This window comes from Leptodactylus fuscus, chromosome 3 (assembly GCF_031893055.1).
Source record: "Leptodactylus fuscus isolate aLepFus1 chromosome 3, aLepFus1.hap2, whole genome shotgun sequence".
NCBI lineage: Eukaryota > Metazoa > Chordata > Amphibia > Anura > Leptodactylidae > Leptodactylus > Leptodactylus fuscus.
In genome coordinates, this window is record NC_134267.1 from 111,917,332 (window position 1) to 111,934,585 (window position 17,254).

The following is a 17,254-nucleotide window of genomic DNA, read 5'->3' on the forward strand; positions in this document are numbered from 1 at the left end:
CATGCTGGGCGGGGACTTCCCTTTATATAGTGTGAGCCAACGCCCGCCGGGTGCTCACACTTTCACTGGGAATTCGTTAATGACAGTAGTTCAGGGCTGGGATCCAGTAGTCAGGCAGGTTGCCAGATTAGGCCTCTGTGTGGGGATACCTCAGCCTCTATCTGGCACTGTAAGTAGAACCAGTAAATCCTAAACTGTCAGCCCTACACCAAGGCTAGGAGCAGTGGTCTCTGTTCCAGTCTGTGGCGCTGACAGCAGGTTTGGTCTCTTAGTTATTCTATTTGAACTGTCTATTCCCTTTGTACTCCTAGCTGTTGTAGGAGCATGTTTCGTTGCTGACCAGGGGTGAGGGTTAACCCTTGGCAGCCTTGCTGTGTCAGCTGTATACAGGTGCTCCTTTCCAGTGAGGTTAACTGGCAAGGTTTGGTTGCACCCTGTTCACATTGAGTGCCGTGCCAGTGCAGTTTAACTGGTAGTGTGCTGTTCAGACATACAGCCGCCCTTCTGGGCCTGTGGACCTCGCTGCAGTATCTTGTTGACTAGCGATTCTCTTGTTTAAAATATTATTTTTATATATTTACACAGAACCGTAACACTGCTATCACAAGTGCTGCCTTTTTCTGAAATATGCTATGAAGGCAGTGTCCAAGATAATAAACTATTAATAATAGACATATTACAAAGCCTGGTTTATTTGTACATTTTCCTCTTGAAGGCCTTGAGAAGGGGTTACAGTTCAGAACTCTTATGTTAAAAACTTTAGCTATATAATGTTCCAATAATAAATGGCTTCTGTCAACTCAACGTCACAAAGTGATGTGTTAACCAGCCTATTTATGTCTATTTCTGACTGCCTAGTGGGGGAGGTGAATGCCAGGATGTCAAGGCTTCTCTTAGCATATCATGATATTGTGTGAATAGATTTTAAAACAAAGTATAATCTTTACACAGAAGTGAAGATCAGCTTGGAGCCGGGAAGTTTGGACATATCTATAGCTACTTTGTATGCTACATCGCATCCCTTTTATGAATTAGTTATTAACCACCACCACTCATTTGGTAAAAGATATAATTCAATAAAGATTGGTACATGACATCATTTGCACCAACAGTGATTGCACTGTATAAAATATCTTTATATAGTAGCTCCAGGACATTTAGGAGAAATGAGCCTAGCATCAATGAAGTTGTAGCTCACATTATTTTGTGAACATATTGTGCTTAGTAATTTTAGAAATTGATATTATTAGACATTTTAAAAATATTTACACTAATTTGCTTAAATGTAGTATACGAATATGCTGTATATTGTTTGTTTGTATGTTTATTACTCTTTGAGGACAGCAGGAACATAGGAAATTCCATTTTGGAAATACAATGGTTACACTGGTCAACAAATTTTCAAAAGTTGTTTGTTTCTGAAATGAAATGAGTCATTCCCTAATGATTTTTATGTGCTGAATTCAAATATCACAAGGAAAACTGTCAATTGGCTCTAGTTTCTATGATATCGAAGAGTTCTCATTTTACTGTTTTGTGAATTGTATAGAATATGATACATATTTATTACTTCTGCAATAATAGAGGTGCAAGTTTACTGTTTTTAAAATTTTGGAAATATATTCTTAGGAAACTTAGTTCTATCTAAAATCAACTATAATTTATAGTCATATCTAAGAATTTTTTACAAATGAAGTATGTTTATTAAACTTTGGAACGTAGATCCTTATTGAATTGCTATTCGGCTCCTTTACACACGTCTCTTGTTTTCAGACATGGGATTGTCTCTGATAATTGTCCAGCAGTAGTCTGCAAGCATTGATGGGTTCCATTTACCCTGATATCTCTTTTCCATAGTCGCAATTTCCTGATAAAATCGTTCACCATGTTCATCGCTCACCGCTCCACAGTTTGGTGCAAAGAAGTCTAGATGAGAGTGTAAGAAATGAATCTTTAAAGACATGTTACATCCCAGGTTTTTAGATGCCTTCAGGAGATTTTCAACCAACTCTTCATAATTATCTGCTTTGGTGTTTCCCAAGAAATTAGTCACGACTAACTTGAATGCTTCCCATGCAGTCTTTTCTTTGCCACGCAGCAAATGGTAAAACTCGTCATCTTGAAGAAGCATACGAATCTGAGGACCAATAAAGACTCCTGCTTTTATCTTCGCGTCACTCAACCATGGAAACTTACAGAGGAGATATTTGAATGCCTCTTCATTTCTATCCATTGCCTTTACAAAATTCTTCAAAAGACCAAGCTTGATATGTAAAGGAGGTAACAGAATCTTTTCTGCTTGAACAAGTGCTGGATGCATAACATTTTTAGCCCCTGGCTGCAGTGACTTTCTGAGTGGCCAGTCTCTTTTCTTGTAGTGTTCTCATCTTGCACGACTGTCCCACTCACATAGGAAGCAGCAGTACTTGGTGTATCCTCCCTGTAGACCAAGCACTAGCGCTACCACCTTCAAGTCACCACAGAGCACCACAGATGTTGATCATAGTTTATGCATCTCAAGAGCTCTTTCATGTTGTTATAGGTTTCCTTCATGTGAACAGCATAACCAATTGGAACTGATGGTAGTGCATTGCCATTGTGAAGTAAGACAGCTTTAAGACTTAGCTTTGATGAATCGATAAATAGCCTCCACTCATCGGGGTTATAGCTGATTTTGAGAGCATCCATTAAACTACAAACGTTACTGCATACAACAAGATCACCCTCCATGAAGAAGAATTGGACAAGAGACTGTTGACGGTTCCTAAAGAAAGAAATTCGAACATCATCTGCCAACAGATTCCACTGTTGAAGTCTGGAACCTAAGAGCTCGACCTTACTCTTGGGCAGGTCTAGATCTCTAACAAGATCGTTACGTTCACTTTGCGATATAAGGTCCGGTTCAGTGGAGAGTGATGCAGGAAAGTCTGGATCTGACGAGGTAGATGGTTCATGACAAACTCCTTCTTCTTCCTCGTCAGTGGAATCGAGCGAGAATGTTTCTGGAGCATTTGGAACTGGCAATTCTTCAGAATGAGCTACTGGGCGTATCGCAGATGGAATATTCGGATACTGTAAAGTCCACTTCTTTCTTTTTGAAATTCCTTTCCCAATTGGAGGCACCTTGCAGAAGTAGCAATTGTCACTATGGTCAGATGGCTCTCTCCAGACCATTGGCACTGCAAACGGCATAGACTGTCTCTTCCGGTTCAATCACTGTCTGAGATTTGAAGAACATGTATTCCAGCATATGTGTGGAGCCCAACTCTTTTCCTGGTTGCCTATTTTGCAGCCAAAATACAGGTGGTAGGCTTTCTTAACCAAATATAAATAGAAATATAAAATGCACGTCTATATCATGAAAAGTAAAGCCAATTTTAAAATTTTAGCATCAATTTCAATCTCAGCACCCCAAAATTAGTTAAGAACAACTGGTTTGATGCCCGAAACATTTTGGCTGTTGACCAGCGTTATCAACCCTGAGGAAATCTGCTATCAGTGTGCTGGAAATGGCTTAGGGGGCTTAGATTTTGAACGGACACTAGGAGTGGACACTACCTGTCAGACACAGACGGTAGTGTGAACGCCCCCTTAGAAGATAAGGAAACCTACACTCATCTTGTATAGACACCATAAGACCTGGCTGAGAATGCCTGCTCAGGCAATTGATGGACAAAGCAGCCATGTGGCAGATTTTTCTTGATGCTGATAACCAGCTAAAATAATGTTTTAACAAGCTGGAAAGTTTTTATTTTTTCCCAAGAAATATTTGGTATCTTATTATTTGAAAAAAAGTTAATTGAACACTTTTATTAGTTATTGGTTCTTGTGGTTAGCAATTCCAAGCAGCCATAAACTCATTTAAACATAGAAACCTTGATCATGAGATTATATATATATTGTGACAAGGTGACAGGCAGAATGCTGGGGTCCAGATATATCAGCCCCAGATTTCTGACATATGTGTGTCCAGGGCAGATCTGGAGTAGGCCTCAGCCCAGTGCAGTTCCATGAAGTGAAAGGAGGTGTATGGTTCTGTCCTGTAATCCTGGGTCTGGTGAGACTATATTGCTCCTGTTTTATTCATGTGGCTGGAAGTAAGCCACACGTATAGTTAGGTTATCCATTCTGTTTAGTTGATGGCTCAGACAAGCAGGTATTTATTTTGTTTTACTTAATTTTTGCCTCAAGTCAAGGTTTATTTATTTTCCGGTATTTTTTATTTTTTTTTACTAAACCATTTTGCTGCACATGTTGTGTCCTCGTCTTGACTGCTGGTGAACCCTGGAGGGAGGGGCACAAGGGACAGTGAGCCCTAAACTGAAGCCCCCCGCTTTCCCTTCCTATTGCCAGACCCTATCCTAGGTAATAGGCGACAACCACGAGGACAATCCCTCCCTGAATACGTGAAACACAAAACGCAGACAAGACGAACAACAACAAAGGGAGGTCAGCTAGCCAGGGTTCGGTAACAAGAGAGCGATGCAGTGCCAAATCGGAGTCAAGAGAATAGTCAGTAGGGAAGCCAGAGGTCAAGGATAAGCATACAAGTAAATAACAGCAAGCGATACCAGAAAGCAAGGGCAATAACCGGCACCAGTGTGACTGTGAGCCAAGACTAAATAGGGAAGGAAGAACCCGCCCAGAACCTGACAGGAAGAAAAGCTGTCAATCACAGGCAAGACAGATTAACCACTTAATGAACAGAGGCAACCTTGGCAGAAGACGGGTGTGGTGCAAATCCAATTAAGGACTAGAGCCGTGTTCACACAGTGCAACTAAAAACCTTAAGCAGATTGTCAAACTGCACACGCCTCCGGCGCCGCAGCATGCGAGCAGAGGGCGGCGCAGTGACCCGAACAGGCAGAGATGTTACATTAACTCTTTCATTACCGATAATTTTACAAATTCAGTACAATACGACACTACAAAAGGAAATCCTTAGTTTCAAATAAAAGGAGGCTGTCTAGAAGTCAGAATGCAAATTGAATTCCTTCTATTATAACATAACACTTAATTGAACACAGTTGTAATTATGTATTGTTTACACAAGATAGAGTGGATTGAATGGGGATTGGACATTATCTACTAAAGAATTCATGGTATTAGGATTAATTACGAAAATAAACATTCTTGCTATTTTAAATCTAGATTCTTGCAAATTTGAAATGCTGAGTAGAAAAAAAGCTGGACTATTGAAATCTAGATACACAGAATATTTTCATTGGCATTGATGTGTTTCTGAAAATAAATCCAACAAACATATTGAGATCCATTTTATTAAAAGTAGTGTGCAATAATCCTTTGTTCTTAAAGCAGCTTAGATGCAGAACTATATACAGCTATCATAGGACCTCACAGCAGAACTTAGTATGCCCCTGATAAATTTAGCAATACAACAAACATAGAACAGAAAATGTTATATGAATAAGTTGTAACAGTACAACAAAATAATTCAGTAGCCGAAAAGTACGTCGGGTTTGGTGTCAGCTGTAAGAGATCTACACTCCAGCTTCACTTGCACATGGGTGAGTAAAATCATCTTTAAGAGTAGATAGAGTTTTCTTCACTGCATTGTTTTGTTACATCCATGAGGTGACATTACTAAGTGTTTACATAGACCCATTAGGAGTTGTTAAACTCACACCCATTTAACTGTTATATTTGGATTTGTTCCTGATATATTTCGAGCATATTTTTTGATATTTGTGCTAGTTTCCACAACTTTTGGATTAAATGGTTATATATTATTATTGCTCAACTATACTAATGGATATTGATGAACCAGGATTTCATGTGCAAATAAATTGATGAATCTTTTTACCTCTGCCATATGTTTAACATCAGTTAGTTTTGTTTGTTTCATCTTTAATATGTACTTCTATTTATGTATGTACAGGTATTCAACTGTATTTAATACATTTTTTATATATTTTTATGATGTGTCTCCGCACCGTGTTCTGAATTACCGTATTTTTCGGACTATAAGACGCACTTTTTTCCCCCAAATATGGGGGAAAAGAAGGGTGCGTCTTATAGTCTGAATGTGGCGCCTGGCACCCGCTGTACTAGAGAGACGGAAGCCGGAAAGGGATAGACGCCGGGGCCTGAGACATCGCTGTGCTCCTCTGCCCTGCATGAAGCCAGCAGCAGGAGGAGTGATGCTATTCCGCTCCTCCGTCCCCCCGCCGCTGGCTTCATGCAGGGCAGGGCAGCGATGTCTCAGGCCCCGGCGTCTATCCCGTGCCGGCATCCGCCTCTCTAGTACAACGGATGCCGGGTCAGTATCGGTGGCCCCTTCTCCCCCGGGGCCGGTCCCCACCGGCCCCGTACCTGTAAAGTTGCAGGCCGGCTCCTGCTCGGCGATATCGCAGGAGCCGACCTGTTCGGGTGACAGCCGGGAGCGTAATGAGGCTCCCAGGCCTGTCACTGCTGTATTAGTATTGCGGCTGGTCTCTATGACCAGCCGTAATACTAATAGACAGAATGTCCCATAGACGGCAATACAGTTGTATTGCCGTCTATGGGACTTGCAATCAAGTGACCGCAGGTTCAAGCCCCCGGGGGGGAATAAAATAGTAAAAAAAAAAAAAAAAAGCTTTAAAAATATAAATAAAAGTTCTAAATCACCTCCTGTTCCTAGAAAAAAAAAAAAAAATATATATATATATATATATATATATATATATATATATATATATATATCATAAGTACAGCTGGCCCCACAAAAAGAACACTCTATGCATCCCCGTACAGCTGCAGGGTCACCTGTCAATGTGGCCTTGCAGCTGTTGCAAAACTACAACTCCCATATATTAACCCCTTCCCGCCGATGGCATTTTTTGATTTTCGTTTTTCGTTTTTGACTCCCCTCCTTCTAAACCCCATAACTTTTTTATTTCTCCGCTCCCAGAGTCATATGAGGCCTTAATTTTTGCGGGACAATTTTTTCTTCATGATGCCACCATTAATTATTCTATATAATGTACTGGGAAGCAGGAAAAAAATTCAGAATGGGGTGGATTTGAAGAAAAAATGCATTTCTGCGACTTTCTTACGGGCTTTGGTTTTACGGCGTTCACTGTGCAGCCAAAATTACATGTCCCCTGTATTCTGTGTTTTGGTACGGTTCCAGGGATACCAAATTTATATGGTTTTATTTACATTTTGACCCCTAAAAAAAATTCCAAAATGGTGTTAAAAATTTTTTTTACTAAAAGTCGCCATATTCCGACGGCCGTAACTTTTTTATACATAGGTGTACGGGGATGCATAGGGCGTCTTTTTTTGCGGGGCCGGGTGTACTTTTTAGTTCTACCATTTTCGGGAAATGTTATTGCTTTGATCACTTTTTATTCAAATTTTTATCAGAATTAAAACAGTGAAAAAACGGCGGTTTGGCACTTTTGACTATTTTTCCTGCTACGGCGTTTACCGAACAGGAAAAATATTTTTATAGATTTGTAGAGCGGGCGATTTCGGACGCGGGGATACCTAACATGTATATGTTTCACAGTTTTTAACTACTTTTATATTTGTTCTAGGGAAAGGGGGATGATTTGAACTTTTAATACTTTTTATATTTTTTTATATTTTTTTTTTACTTTTTTTTTTTTTTTGCATTTATTAGACCCCCTAGGGGTGTTGAACCCCAGGGGGTCTGATCACTAATGCAATGCATTACAATGCTAATGCATTGCAATGCATTGCAAAAAATCATCATCTCTTTTGCAGGCTGTATACACCAGCCTGCAAAAGAGAGAATTTGCAGACTGGCTGGGAGCCCTTAACAAGGCTCCCGGCTGTCATGGCAATGGGGGGTCGGCCCTGGAGCATGCTCCAGGAGCCGGCGATCCCTGCCAAAATGGCGGCGCCCATGCGCCGCTGGGAAGATGGCGCCTCCGGCGCCTTTGACAGCAGCGCCGGAGGGGTTAATGCCTCCGATCGGTCCGGGGACCGATCGGAGGCATTAGAGCCGGTTGTCTACTGCTTAAAGCAGTAGACACCCGGCGGCTATGACGGCCGCCCGGCTCCCGGGCGGTCGCCATAGTTACAGACCCGACACGCGCCGTACTATTACGGCGCATGTCGGGAAGGGGTTAAATATTTTACCATTTTTTGCTTCAAAATTTTTTTTCCCTATTTTCCTCCTCTAAAACCTCTTATAGCGTCTTATAGTCCAGTGCGTCTTATAGTCTGAAAAATACGGTAGCTTTTTTCGGTTGTGTTCTTAATAAATTTAGTATATATCTAACAAAGGATATTTTTTTTTTATTTTATTATTAATTTTTAAAACAAATAATGCCCCGTTTCTTTATTCAAATGAATGGGTACTTTATAAATCTGGTGACCATAGTAGGCATCATATTTTTCCATGTTTTTCTAAAATCATGTAATACATTGGAATTTGCACTGGAATTTATACAGCTGCCTAGTTAACTCAATGGGAGGTGTGAAAATCTATTTGGCCTGAGCTACACATAGTGGCGACTACACAGGCGTAACTAGCATATACTGGGCCCCATAGTAAACTTTTGACGTGAATCCCCATCCCCAAACAGCATAGCCCCATTTCCTGTCTGTTTAATGCCCCATTTACTAACTGACCCTTTACACAGTAAAGAGATCTACACTCCAACTTCACTTGCACATGGGTGAGTAAAATCATCTTTAAGAGTAGATAGAGTTTTCATCACTGCATTGTTTTGTTACATCCATGAGGAGACACTACTCAGTGTTTACATAGACTCATTAGGAGTTGTTAAACTCACATCCATTTAACTGTGCTATATTTGGATTTGTTCCTGATATATTTTGAGCAAATTTTTATATCCTATAGTGGCTCCTTTACACAGTACTCATCTCTCCTTGTGCTCCAGAGTGGGTCTTAGGGCCTCTTCAATGATGTCACAGATGAGAGTTACACTGGCGTCACGATGCATAATGATGTCGACATAACGCATGATCAACGAGATGTCTATAATATCATTGAAAAAGCCTGAAGGAGCCAAGGAGAGGACAGTAAAACAGTTTTTTTTTTTATGTTTGATCACATCCTCTGGCCTCCTATCATACTTTGGTATCTGAGGAGACCCCAGAGTATAATAATCAAATCAAACAAGCTTTACTGGCATGTCCAAATAGATATTTGGCATTGCCAAAGCTAGTAAAGTGTGGGGGGGAGTTGGGGTTGGGGGAAGAGTGGTGGGTATGGGGGGGGTGATTTGGGGTATAACGGTTCGTGGAGTCTCATCTTCCTCTTAGTTGGTGACAGCTGTATGGGGGGGTGAATTGTGGTATAACAGTCCGTGGGGTCTCATCTTCCTCTTGTTTGGTGAATAATAGCTGTTTTGGTTCAGATGCACTTGGCTTGAATGAAATTGCTAGTTGGCTAACAAATACTCTTTCTGTGGCTTTACTTACTGATTCCAGACCCTGCCCACAGCCGCCTCCACTTCCGATATGGAGATAGGACGTTACCTCAAGCAGCTACTATTTAAAAATAAAAACTGCAGGGGTCAAGGGGCTCCTAAGGTAAGGCATGGGGGGCATGAGCCTGATAGTAACTGGGCTGTCTGTCTCCTATAGTATCAAATGTATGCATTTAGCTTGGTTCTGTTACTGTATCTATTGATTGAACCCAATTGTTCTACTATAGTAGTAAATCACTACTTTATAGTAAACCTGATTCTAGTACTGTATGTAAATAATAAACTTGGATCTGGCATTGTATATATGCAGTGACTTAGGTTATAGTACCCCATCTATGTTATAAGTAACTTTGGTTCCACTACCATGTCTATGCAGTAACTTTTCTGTAGCAACATCTAAGCAGCAGACGTTGGATAAAGCGGCGGGGATACACAATATTCATTCAGCCCATCAATAGCCTTAATCTACCCCTGATGGGGTTTTCTGAGGTTTGTATCAATTTAGAGATCACATAATTAAAAAGAAATATTATACAACAAGTGGTGTCATAACTCCATAATTGTACATGTAAGTATACACTGCAAAGCATATACAATATGTAACATACCCTCAGTGATAAACTCAATGTCAGGTCAGCTTCAATTAAAAAAAGCCATTTTCTTTGAGAGTGGCATCATTTTAGACCATTAATTCTGCTTACAAATTGCAGCATAAATATTAGTTATTTTTAATATTTTTAAGAGTGTAATTAAATTTACAATATGAAACCAATATGCCTGAAGAAATAGATTCATCTTTCCTTTTATATTTAGAATCAAATATATTAGTGTAAAGCTATAATTATGAGTGCAGTTCAATGTAAATTTTTATTTACTATAGCCCTCCTAGGAATACATACTTCTTTCCAGTGCTTGATATTTAGATAAGACAGATGAAACAACATTTGCTAAGCTATTTCGGAAGTGAAATAGAAGTTTTACATAATTATTAATGGTGTTTATTTGCTCTTTGAGTGAAAATGTTAATTTATTAGGTAATGTTTGCTGGTGACTCATGAAATGTCAGATTTCAATAGGAAAATAGATCAAAAGAGAGGAAGACAGATATTTTTGAAAAGCAGTAAATATGGCATCTCCCATTCAAATTGACCTCATTCTCATGAAAAAATGCACTAAATATCTATAAAGGTGTTTTTTAGAACGATAAACTCCCTTTTCTATGGATGCTTGTGACCTTGCTGACCTCTCTTAACAATGTTCATTGCAGTCGTGATAAAAGTTTCATTTTTTATTTTAATCCTTTCAATAGTACTTGATTCAAAAGATATTTAAGCTTTAATAATTCACATCCATATTTTTTAATAAATGGTATATCTTGTGGAAAATACTGACTAATGCTTCATTCACACTTGCGCTCCTGTCCAGTGTTTGCCATTCTGCCGGGTTTCCATCCTCAGCCCCAGTGAAATTGGACAAAGGATGGAAACCTGGCAGTCAGCTTTAAAGCCAATTCCGCGGGGAAACCCTTTTTTTTTTTTTTTTTTTTTAGCTGGACACAAAGTCCTGCATCTACAACTTTGTGTCCGGCTAAAAAAAAAAAAAACGGTTTCCCATTGGACAAGCCGCAGGCGGACACCAGTGGTCACCTTTACAAAAACATTCAAGTGAATAGGTTTTAAAGCTGACAGCCGGGTTTCTGTCCCCTGTCCAGTTTCCCTGGGGCTAAGGATGGAAACCCGATGGAATGGCAAACACTGGACAGGAGCACAAGTGTGAATGGCCCCTTATCTGTAAAATTGAGGAAAACAATTTTTAAATTCATCTGCAGGTGCATTGTGCCCCCCTAAAATGCAACAATGAAACCTTGTTTTACAATAATCCAATCATTTAGGAAAAGTATAAAATAAAATGAACCGTTTGTGTTTCCTGAAATGCATTAAACATAAAAGTGTACATATAGAAACAAGAACTTACATGGTCCATAAGCTCACGAACCATTCCATTCCACTGTTGTGTGGTGTCATCCTTGACTCCATATTTTCCATCCTCCACCAGTCTAATTTCGTATTTAAATCCCAGGATTTCAGATAACTTTTGAAGCAAGTCAATGCAATATCCTTCAAATCTTTCCTTTCCATAGAGTGGCTTATCAGATTTCTTAAACATCACATACGGTTCTTCCTGTAGAATGTTTTTTTTTTATTAGTTATTCAGTTTTGATCTTTACATTGTCCACAACATGTTTTGATACTTTAATGTTCTTTGTAAAGCCATGAATAAAAATCATTTTCAGATTGTAAACCCACATTTCTCACCTTGGTTCTAAGAAATGGCACTGAATAGAGGCAAGTAGAATAATCAAATAACCTTTTTGAAATTGAATATTTGAAAGTTCTTTCAAATGGTGCTATACTCTTTTTTTTTTTTTTGCTCTGGCATCCGCAGCTACAATTTCTTAAGAGTGCTCTCTATTTCTCTATTTTTGGTGTTGCCTTTATACAAAAGAATATTTTTATTTGACAAAAAAAGAATCTCATGCTCGAAATGTTCTTGGTCTCAGTAAGAATAATAAAATGTCCATTGTTAAAACTTAATACAAACATCTAACATTGTAAAAAGACTTACAGCCATCATTTCTCTTTATTACCATATGCCCTTCATTAATGTTTCACCTAGTTTAAGATACAGTAAGTAAAGTCAGAAGACCAGCTTTGAAGTAGCGCAAAAATTTTTTTTTTTTAATTTAAAACTGAACATCTCACACCTCTTACTGCTAAAAGTGTGAAAGTTTCAGTGTCCCGATCAGTATGCATGACAGCATGAGAAATGAAGAACACCAAGCAGTGGCATAACTAGGAATGGAGGGGCCCCATGGCGAACCTTTGATATGGCCCCCCAACCAACCAACCCCCTCTCCCTCCCGCATCGCATTCCTGCGCATACTATTATACCCCATATTGGCACCTGCACACAGTACTATGCACCATAGTGGTCCCTGCACACACTATTATCACGAACAGAAACAGACCAATGGATGTGGAAAGAACTGCGCTTGCTCCAAATTCCATAAATTCAACACGATCTTTATTATAATTCCTAATACACGACGCAGCGGGCTGCGTTTCGGGGCTTCCCCTTTGTCAAGTGTATTACCACTGTACACACTTATCCTATTAGTAAAAAGATAAAACAAATGTTCCCTATGAGTATGTCTCCTTACTTTTGGATGTAACAATTACAATTACAAAGAATACATATAAATACATGATAATAAAAACATTGATTTCAATGTAAAAATACTAAAAATATTAAAATTACACTTGAAATAAGAATCTAATATATATCCAATGGGGCTATGAATAGCATCATAATTATATTAAAACATATTAAGACAAGAAAGGGTAAATGTCCAATGTCAATCCCAATGTGATTATGAATAGCATCCTAGTTGCAGTACAGACTGGCAAAGTCTATAGTGTATGCAATTTGCTTTGATGGTTGCTGTTATAAAAAACCATACCTAAGTAGCCAAGGGAAAGATATTTCTTACCTCACAAATTGATGACTAACCGAGTGGGCTGTAAGCGTTAGCAGTGGCCGGGCGTGAAGAAGCAGAATAGCATGCTTTCGTTCTGAAGGTGCTTTAAATCAGTGAGAAGCGCGCGAAAATCCTGCGCATGCGTACTGACGGCTGTTGTGGAATCTATACATACGTATACAAATGAGTTTGCCCGAGCTCTGAGGCAAAAAAAAGGGGGGGGGGGGGGACGGATTGAGTCTATCACGCTAGTTTGAGCCCCAGTAACCAGTATTCGCACCACCGCATGTGATCCGAACGTTGGTGGCATCGGGCGGCGTGTGTAGGAATGATCGGGGATTTCCGTAGTTCACGGGATTCCCCGAAGTCTAAGCGCATGCGCACTTCAAACTAGAGGGATAACATTGACTCCGGCACTACCCGCTGAACTACGGATACTGCCGGAGATGCGCGCATGCGTGGTGCCAACTGTTGATGATCGTTATTTAACTCGCTACATCGACCGTCTGAGTTTGTTACGTTATAATTATTTTAGGAAAAGATAGATTGATTATGCTCTTCTGTATGTGCTTTCCTAGTGTTATAAAAGGGGACTTGCCCCAAGTCACATTATATACCCATAGACACTATACAATGTATTCATATCGATATTTAAAAAACAAGGCATTATAATGTGTTACAATAGAAACAATTTTACAATATATATTTCCCATGCAAATTCCGATGGAACAATATGTATGCATAATAAATAAATAAATAAATCATAACATGAATATACTAAGTTAAAACCTTCTAAAAACCAATTACAACATACTATAACCCTTTCATTTATGGTTTATTAGTGAATATGATTTAACACGAAATGTCTTCAAGGGCCTCATTAAGTCCATCAGGATAGAGTGTATTGATTTTATAGATCCAGAACATTTCTTTCTTTTTAAGGGCTTCAAACCTATTGGTGATACTATTGGAGATTTGCTCCAGGGGAGTTACTGTAAATTGAGAAAAATCACATTTATGTTTTATTTTGGCATGGCGAGAAACGCTGTGTTTTTCAAACCCTTTGTTAACATTAAACCTATGCTTTTTTATCCTATCTCGCAGTGCCATGGTGGTACGTCCCACATATTGGATCCCACACTGGCAGGTTAGGACGTAAACTACATATGTAGAAGAGCAATCGAGTCTTTGTTTAATTGGGAATATTTCTTGTGTAGATGCACTTTTTATTTCTTTAATATTGTGCGATATGTTATAACAACACTTGCATCTTTGGTGTCCGCACTTATAGCTCCCCGTGAGCTTATTTGTCGCCAGGGTACTTAAGCTTTTTTTAGTACTAGTGATATTATGTTGTCTTAGTTTACTTGGCGCAATAATGCTTTTTAATGTGCGGGCCCGCCTAAACGTAATAGCAGGTTTATTGGGAAGAGTTGACTTAAGATATTGGTCATTTAATAACACGTGCCAATGCTTTTCTAGGATTTTACGAACTGTTTTATGTGCAACGTTGAAGGAAGTAATGAAATTATATTTAAACTTATTTTCAGAGTTACTGACCTTGTTAGTGATTAGACATTCTTTTTGTGTGAGGTTCGCGGCCCTACGTCGTGCTTCATTGATTATCGAAGCAGGATATTTTTTCTCTTTGAATCTTTGGGTCATGATAGCACTCTGAGCCTGATAGTCAGTTTCATTTGTACAATTACGTTTTAATCTTTTAAATTGACCAAACGGGACGTTTCTTTTCCATTTATGGTAATGGAGACTCTTAAAATTCAATAGGCTGTTACTATCTACTTTCTTGAAGAAGGTCTTTGTTTGGATCCCCTTCATATCACCCATTAGGACTAGGTCTAAATATTCAATTTTCGACTTATCAATTTTACCGGTTAGTGTAATCCCCCAATCGTTATCATTCAAATAGGTCGTAAATTCATGAAAAGATTCAACCGACCCTTTCCAAATAAACAGTAGGTCGTCTATATAACGTTTATAGAGTATAATATTCCTTGACCATGGATGTGTATTGAGTATCAAAGATTCTTCATATCGACCCATGAAGAGATTGGCAAAGGCCGGAGCAAACCTGGTCCCCATGGCTGTCCCTTTAACCTGTATATATGTCTTTTGTTCAAACGTAAACACATTATGAGATAAAATAAAATTAATTCCTTCCAATATGAAGTTTTTTTGGGCTGTTGGCATTGAATCATCTACTAGTAAATAACTATGAATGGCTTCCAGGCCTTTATTATGCGCAATATTGCTGTATAAAGCTGTCACATCTAGGGTGGCCCAATGATAGTCATCCCCCCATCCCATGGGGAGAATTTCATCCAGTAATGTTACGGAATCTTTTAGGTATGATGGTAAATTGACAACGTATTTTTGTAGAAGTACATCAATATAATGGGATAAATTCCTAGTTAATGAATTGATCCCTGAAATAATGGGCCGGCCCGGAGGATTTTTTTGATCCTTGTGGATCTTAGGCAGATGATAATATAATGCCGTTGTGGGGTTTTTGACTAACAAATAATCCCTTTCTTTTTTTGTGAGTACCCCATTACTATGGGCTTTGAGCACAAGATCTGTATATTCTAAGAGGTGCTTGGGGGTAGGATCTGTAATGATCACTTTATAATAGTTAGTATCGGATAAGATCCGAGTAGCTTCATAAATGTATGCCTCCCGGTTTTGAATTACGATGCCACCACCCTTGTCCGCGCTTCTAATGATGATGGTTGAATTATTTTTTAGGGTATCCATGGCCTTCTTCTCTAGCTTGGTCAAATTAGTTGGAACATCACTTTTATTTCGTAATTTTCTAAATTCAGAGGAAACTAGGGAGTAAAAGGTTTGGATATTAGCTCCTTTATGATGAAGTGGATTGAAATTGGATTTGGGTTTTAAATGAGTATTGATAGATTTTGGGGATTTGGTTGTCTCTTCTATACTGGTTAGAACTTCATTGGGTTCCTGGTTGACATCGGGAATAGGAGCATTACTTATTTGTGTTTCTGTTTTTATTTGGGAATTTGTGCCTGTTCCATTTTTTTCGTTAATATTAAAGTGTCTACTTAAGGTAAGTTTTCTCACAAATTTGTTCAGATCAATAAACAAATCAAGATCATCTATTCTCTGAGTTGGACAAAATGATAGACCTTTTTGTAATAGTTTTATTTCAGATTGTGTTAATTGGTAGTCTGACAGATTGAATATACCCATCTTAATTAAGTCTTGTTCCTCTTGGGGCTTGGGCTTGTCAGATCTAGGGCTTGAATTAGTCTTTCTTCCCCCTCTACTCCCCCTTTTCCTCTTATTCTTGACGGACTCCCTGAATTGTTTGGAATTTTCCTTTTTGTCCCCATGGGTGGGTCATCTCCCCATGGGATGGGGGGATGACTATCATTGGGCCACCCTAGATGTGACAGCTTTATACAGCAATATTGCGCATAATAAAGGCCTGGAAGCCATTCATAGTTATTTACTAGTAGATGATTCAATGCCAACAGCCCAAAAAAACTTCATATTGGAAGGAATTAATTTTATTTTATCTCATAATGTGTTTACGTTTGAACAAAAGACATATATACAGGTTAAAGGGACAGCCATGGGGACCAGGTTTGCTCCGGCCTTTGCCAATCTCTTCATGGGTCGATATGAAGAATCTTTGATACTCAATACACATCCATGGTCAAGGAATATTATACTCTATAAACGTTATATAGACGACCTACTGTTTATTTGGAAAGGGTCGGTTGAATCTTTTCATGAATTTACGACCTATTTGAATGATAACGATTGGGGGATTACACTAACCGGTAAAATTGATAAGTCGAAAATTGAATATTTAGACCTAGTCCTAATGGGTGATATGAAGGGGATCCAAACAAAGACCTTCTTCAAGAAAGTAGATAGTAACAGCCTATTGAATTTTAAGAGTCTCCATTACCATAAATGGAAAAGAAACGTCCCGTTTGGTCAATTTAAAAGATTAAAACGTAATTGTACAAATGAAACTGACTATCAGGCTCAGAGTGCTATCATGACCCAAAGATTCAAAGAGAAAAAATATCCTGCTTCGATAATCAATGAAGCACGACGTAGGGCCGCGAACCTCACACAAAAAGAATGTCTAATCACTAACAAGGTCAGTAACTCTGAAAATAAGTTTAAATATAATTTCATTACTTCCTTCAACGTTGCACATAAAACAGTTCGTAAAATCCTAGAAAAGCATTGGCACGTGTTATTAAATGACCAATATCTTAAGTCAACT

General features: G+C 38.8%; 1 protein-coding gene across 1 annotated transcript in view; it reads right to left on the minus strand.

Annotated features, from left to right (window-relative positions):
• The window catches only part of GRIK2 (glutamate ionotropic receptor kainate type subunit 2), a 627,159-nt gene that overhangs the window by 212,931 nt on the left and 396,974 nt on the right, over window positions 1-17,254 (minus strand). The window contains exon 11 of the mRNA XM_075268133.1: window positions 11,406-11,612. Within this exon, the coding sequence (XP_075124234.1) occupies window positions 11,406-11,612 (207 nt within the window). The remainder of the gene's footprint in view (window positions 1-11,405; window positions 11,613-17,254) is intronic.